We start from the raw sequence: 6,222 nt of genomic DNA on the forward strand, positions 1-6,222 counted from the left end.
TGGTGGTCCCGTCCTCACCCTGGTGGTCCCGTCCTCACCCTGGTGGTCCTGTCCCCACCTTGGTAGCCCCGGAGCCCCCTCTGGTGGCCCCAGCCCCCCCCCCCCCCGACCCTGGCGTCAGAGCAGGGGGAAGTGGTCGGACCGCATTTTTGTGGGTTTTGCCCCGTTTCGGGGCCACCGCCCGCTGAGTCACCCCCGGCGCTGGAAGGGGGGCTCAGGGGCCACCCACGGAGGGACCCCCGGAGGGGGAGGGGCTCAGCTCGTGTCCCCAACCCTGGGGACACCCCAGTGCGGGGCAGCAGCGGCCGGAGGGTCACGGCTTGGCCACCTCCCTTCGCCCCAGCACAGGGGGGTCCCGGGGGGGGCAAATCCTGCCTGGGGCTGAGCCCGAACGCCCGGGCAGGTGCCAGCCCCGTGTCCCCCTCCTCGATTGCCCAACCGGGTCTGCGGCGACGTGACTCGGGGTTTGCGCAACCCCCCCACTTTCCCCCATGTGTGGGCGGGGGGAAATCCCGGCGGGAAGGACCCAGAAGTGCGGGAAGGCGGGAGGAGAACGCACCCGGGAATGGGAATGCGGGAATGGGAACCTGGGAATCTGGGATAGGGGGACACCCCCCTCCCCAGTGTTGCGGTGGGGGAGCCCGGCTGTACAGGTGTGGGGGGGACTCAGGTGTTGGGGTGTGGGGGATCCTCCCGGTGTCCCGCCCCTCCCTCCCCGGTCTCCGCTCCCGCCACATCCAGCGCGTTTTCCAGCGGTTTATTGAGTGAGGGGGGGGGGTCCCGGGGACCCCCGGGGCGGGGGTGGGGGGGTCAGAAGCGCTGCTCGGCGTCGGGGACGCGGCCGTCCCGCAGCTCCCGCAGCCGCCGCAGCACCCGCGGCAGCTCCAGCTCCCCCAGCTGCCGGTTGTCCCGGGTCCGGACGCTGACGGTGCCGCGCTCCCGCTCCCGCCGACCCACCACTGCCGGGGCACCGCCGTCGGGAGGGGGGCACGGGCGGCTCCGCACCCCCCTCACCCTGCACACACACACCCCCACAGCACCCACCACCCTGCGGGGTCAGGGGGCCTGGGGGGAGTCCCAAGGGATGGGGGGGGCTCAGGAGGGTCCCGGGGGGGTTGCCCGAATAGTCCTGGGGGGTGCCCTAGGGGGGATCCCAAAGGAGGAGAGGGGCTCAGGAGGGTCTCGGGGCAGGGGGGTCCTAGAACAGTCCCAGGGGGAACTGGGGGGTCCCTAAAACAGTCTTGGGGAGCGCCTGAGAGGATCTCGGGGGGTGGTCCTAGAACAGTCCCAGGGGGTCCCAGGGGTGCCCAAAAGGGGTGGGGGTCTCAGGGGGTCCTGGGGAGTTCCCGAGAGGATTTCAGGGGGGTCCCAAGGAGGGGGGTGTCAGTGAATTCCCAAAGGAGGAGGAAGCTCTTGGGATCCCAGGGAGGTCTCCCAGAGGGATCCCAGGGAATTCCCAAGGTGGGGGTCCCAGCGCCTCCCCCCACAAGCAGCACCCGGGGTGTGGAGGGGGGTGGGTGACTCAGCACAGCCAGTCCCGGGGGGCTCCCTGGAGGGGTCCTGGGGGTGTCCCAGGGGTCTGTGGGCCGCGTGCCCCCCCTTACCCAGCTGGAAGTTGTAGTGGGCGAGCTGGGCCCGGCGGATCTTGCGGGCCAGGGTGGCCCCCGGGTCCCCGTCCAGGTCGGCCAGGAGGCCCCCCCTCCTCAGCACTGCCTGCACCTGCCCCCCCCAGCATCAGTGGGGGCGTGGGGGGCACGGGAGGGCAACAAGGGGTGGGGGGACACGGAAGGATGGGATGAGAGGATATGGGGGAGACACTGAGGGGGTTACAGGGGGATGGGGGAGACATGCCAGGGGTCCCAGGGGGGCACAGGGGGTCACACACTCACCTCCCGGGCGTAGTCCTCGACCTCAGGGGTCTGTGGGATGACCATGGCCTGCAGTGGGGACAGCCAGAGCGGCCTGGGGGGCACCAGGGGTCATGGGGGGGTCCTCAGGGGGCACAGGTGCCCCCAGGCTGGGGGTGCCCCAAGGATTGGGATGTCCCAGGGATTAGGGAGGTGTCCTGGGGATTGAGTGTCCCCAAAATTGGGGGGTGCCTGTCCCAAGTGGGGCACCCTGGGACAGGGGTGATGCTGAACATGAGGGGGCCCTGAGGACTGGGGGGGGGGTCTCCAGGACGGGGGTCTCCCAGGGACTGGGGGTGCCCTTAGGATTAAGTGCGTGCCAGGGGTTGGAGGCTGTCCCGGGGATGGGGGGCTGTCCCAGGGGTTGGGGGGTGAGGCAGGAGGTGTTTTTGGGGCTCCCCCTCACCATTTCCCCCCGCAGCTCTCGGCCAGCACAGCCACCATCCGCTCCACGGAGCCCAGCACGGCCCGATGGATCAGCACCGGCCGCGCCGGACCCCCGCTCGGGCTGGGGGGAACAGGGGGTCAGAGGGGCAGGGGGGCCTCACCACCACCCCCCAGCCCAATCCCGACACACCCCCACCCCATTTCTGCCCCATCCAGCCTCAGTCCTGACCCGCCACCCAAATCCTGACCCTCCCCAGCCCCAATCCCCACCTCCCTTAATCCCCCATTCTCCCCTTCCTATCCCAACCCTGACACTCCTCAGCCCCAATCCTGCTCCCCCCATCAATCCTGATCCCCCCACCAATCCTGATCCACTCCAAATCCTCAATTCTTCCCTCTCCATCCCAATTCAGACACTTCTCAGCCCCGATCCTGCTCCCCCAGCCCCAATCCTGATCCCCACACCTCAACCCTGACCCCCCCCAAGCCCAACCCTGATCCCCCCCACCTCAATCCTGAACCCAGCCCAATCCTGCCCCCTCCAAACCCCCAATTCTGCCCTCCCAGCCCAATCCTGCTCCCCACTCCAATACCTGGCATATTCCAGCTCGAATCTCTCCGGCATCTGGAAATCCAGCTGGATGGTGCCACACTGATGGTGCCTCCCCAGCGCATCCCGGATCCGGATATCGATCTGTCGGGAATAAGAGGGGTGGGAGGTTCCCAAAGGATCCCGTCTGCCTCCTTTGGGGACCCCCCCCTCCCCAAAATCCCTCACCTTGGGCCCATAAAAGGCGCCGTCTCCCGGACTCAGCTCCCAAGGCTGCCCGAAATTCCGCAGGCTCCGCTCCAGCTGCTGCAGGGAGGGATTGGGGGGGTCAGGAGGGGACAGCGCAGGGGGGACACGACACAGGGGGGGCATCGTCCCACCTGCTCAGCGCGATCCCAAGTGTCGGGGTCCCCCAGGAACCCCTCGGGACGCGTTGCCAGGGCCAGGCGGAAGGAGAAGCCCAGGACGGCGTAGACGGTCCGGATGAAATCCAGGGAGGAATCGATCTCGCTCTCCAGCTGGGAAAGCGGTGTCAGGGGGGGCGTGTGATGCATTTTGGGGGTCAGGGAGGGGCCAGGGGGGACACACCCACCTGCTCCAGGGTGCAGAAAATGTGGGCATCGTCCTGCTGGAAGCGCCGGACCCGCGTGAGCCCCGTCAGGGTCCCGGGGGGCTCGTTGCGGTGCAGGACCCCGAAATCCGCCAGGCGCAGGGGCAGCTCCCGCCAGGAGCGCGGCCGGTGGGCGAACATCAGGCTGGGGACGGACAGACAGACGGGCAGAGCCCCCAGGAGCCCCCCTGGGGCACCCCGGGACCCCCCCCACTCACCAGTGGGCCGGGCAGTTCATGGGTTTGAGGGAGAGGGTCTCGGGGGCGGCGGGGACGGAGAAGATGTGGGGGCTGTAGTGCTGCCAGTGCCCCGAGAGCTCCCAGAGCCGGGGGCTGAACAGGTTGGGGGTCACCACCTCGCTGAAGCCCCTCGCCTGGTACTCACTCTGCGGGGACAGGGACAGAGGGGGATGGAGGAGAAATGTCAGCTCAGCCCCCTGGCATCGGTTGGGGGGGCTGCAGCCACAGGGGCACAGCAGGGAACTGGGGGGCAACTGTGGGTGAGGGATGGGGAGCAGAGGGGGGCTGTGGGGTCTGGGTGATGTGGGGGGCACAGACAGGGTCTGGGTGCTGGGGAGGGGGGCACAGCAGTGCCAGGTGCAATGGCCATAGGGTGCAGTGGGGTCTGGGTGATGTGGGGACAGGGAGATGATGGGGGTCAGGGGGGGCTGGAGGGGGGTCCACACCCGGATAAACTCCACCAGGGCGTTGTAGACGTGGGCGCCGCGGGGCAGGAAGAAGCAGCTGCCGGGGCTGAACTTGTGGAAGAAGAAGAGCTCCTGCTCCTGTGGGTGCAGGGGTGGGGGCGGTGTTACCAGGGGGTTCCTGGCACTGTGAGCGACCCCCCCGGCCCCCAGCCCAGCGGGGCTCACCCTCCCGATCCGCCGGTGGTCCCGCAGAGCCGCCTCCTCCTGGGCCCGCTCCCAGCGCTCCAGGGCCTCGGGGGTGGGGAAGGCGACGGCGGCCACGCGCTGGAGGGACCGGCCCCCCAACCCCCCCCACAGCGCAGCCGAACTCTGTGGGCACGGGGGGGGTCAGGGGGGCCGGGTGACAGGGACCCCCCACCCCAACACGGTGGGGGGACATCAGCGGGGCCGGCACTGGGGTGTCCCCCCCTCCCCACCCCGACACCCACCGTGAGGACACGCAGGGCTCCGATGAGCCCCGTGTGCCGGAGCAGGGGCCCACGGCAGAGCTGGAGCAGGGGGCCACACCTGTGGGACAGATGGACGGACGTGGGGACAGTCATGGGGACCCCCAGCCCGCCTCGGTGTCCCCCCTGCTCACCTATAGACCGTGGCCGTGGGGGACGTCACCTCCTCCTCGAGCTGCTGCAGCTGGAAGCTGTTGTGCTGAGAGGGGACAACAACGGGGTGACAGGTGACGTTCCAGGGGGTGACACCGAGGGGGAAGTGACACCACCCTTGGAGGGGAAAGGACCAAGGTGGTGACGGTGGCACTGGTGGGACCACAGGGGGCGAGACTGGTCCCCACGAGCATCACCCTGGTCGAAAACCCCAACCAGGAGAATCCCAATGTCCCCAAGCTCATCCTGGGATGGGGAGGGGACAGTCTGGGCTGTCACCTTGAGGAGCTCAGCCAGCTGCTGGCGCGTGGCCTCGAGGCGCTCGAAGTGGTGCCGGGCGCGGGCGAAGGCGGCACAGGCCTCCTCCAGCGCCGGCAGCTCCGCGCTCTGCACCGTCCTGCAGGGCAGGGGACAGGCTGGGGACACCCCAGGGACATCCCGGGGCCCCCCGGCACCGTGTCCCCCCCCTGCCCTACCTGTCCCCCATGTGCACGTCGCAGTAGAACCCGTCCTCGGTGGCCCGGGCGCTGCAGAGCGTCCCCCCGAAAAACTGCTCGGCCACCGCCCCCAGGACACAGGCACTGGAGTGCCAGAAAGCCTGGGGGCACACAGGGACACGGGGGGGACACACAGGGGGACACAGGCTGTGAGGGGAGCACGGTGTGGGTCTGGGATCCCCCCAAGCCCCCCCCAGACTCACCTCCCGCCCCTCCGGCGAGGAGAAGTCCAACAGCTCCAGGTCACTGTCGTGCTCCAGGGGCCGGTCCAGGTCCTGCAGGACCCCGTTCACCCGGGCCACCAGCGCTGCCTCTGCCAGGCCACCCCTGCGGGGACACCAGGGACCCGTGGGGACACCGTGGGGACACCGTGGACACCCTGGGAGGATCGTGGGGACCCCACAGACTGTGGGGATCATGGGGACCATGGGGACACTGTGGGAACCCCAGAAGCCTTGTGGGAACCTTGAGGGGATACTCTGGGAATGCTCTGGGGATCCTGGGGACACTGTGGGGACCACGGGGACATTGTGGGAACCCAGTGGGAACCATAGGGACACCGCGGGGACATTGAGAACACAGCGTGGACCCTGGAGACCTTGTGGGGAGGTCGCAGGGGACCCTTGTGGGGACCCTGCAGGGACACCATGAGGGGCCCGGGACCCTTGTCAGGACAGTGTGGGGACCGTGAGGGGGCACCGCGAGGGGGCTGGGACCCTTGTCAGGACACCGTGGGGACACCCTGGGGGACCCCATAGCCCTTGTGGGGACCCTGTGAGGACACCATGAGGGGCCCAGGACCCTTGTCAGGACACCGTGGGGACACCCTGGGGGACCCCATAGCCCTTGTGGGGACCCTGTGAGGACACCATGAGGGGCCCAGGACCCTTGTCAGGACACCGTGGGGACACCCTGGGGGACCCCATAGCCCTTGTGGGGACCCCGGGCCGTACCCGAGCTGCGCGG

At 69.2% G+C, this 6,222-nt stretch overlaps 1 protein-coding gene across 1 annotated transcript; it reads right to left on the minus strand.

Moving 5' to 3' along the window:
* Window positions 1-810: 810 nt before the first annotated feature.
* On the minus strand, window positions 811-6,220 carry TARS2 (threonyl-tRNA synthetase 2, mitochondrial (putative); the record flags this gene model as incomplete). The annotated part of the gene is made up of 17 exons (XM_017839574.1): window positions 811-959; window positions 1,605-1,719; window positions 1,890-1,962; window positions 2,314-2,415; window positions 2,888-2,988; window positions 3,073-3,150; window positions 3,225-3,362; window positions 3,437-3,599; window positions 3,673-3,839; window positions 4,140-4,238; window positions 4,326-4,469; window positions 4,589-4,667; window positions 4,741-4,805; window positions 5,039-5,156; window positions 5,236-5,357; window positions 5,460-5,583; window positions 6,210-6,220. Coding segments are annotated over 17 exons (1,848 nt in total), but the record flags the coding sequence as incomplete, so codon positions are not given.
* Between the last annotated feature and the right edge of the window lie 2 nt (window positions 6,221-6,222).

Source organism: Lepidothrix coronata, unplaced genomic scaffold, assembly GCF_001604755.1.
Source record: "Lepidothrix coronata isolate B3197 unplaced genomic scaffold, Lepidothrix_coronata-1.0 Scaffold439, whole genome shotgun sequence".
NCBI lineage: Eukaryota > Metazoa > Chordata > Aves > Passeriformes > Pipridae > Lepidothrix > Lepidothrix coronata.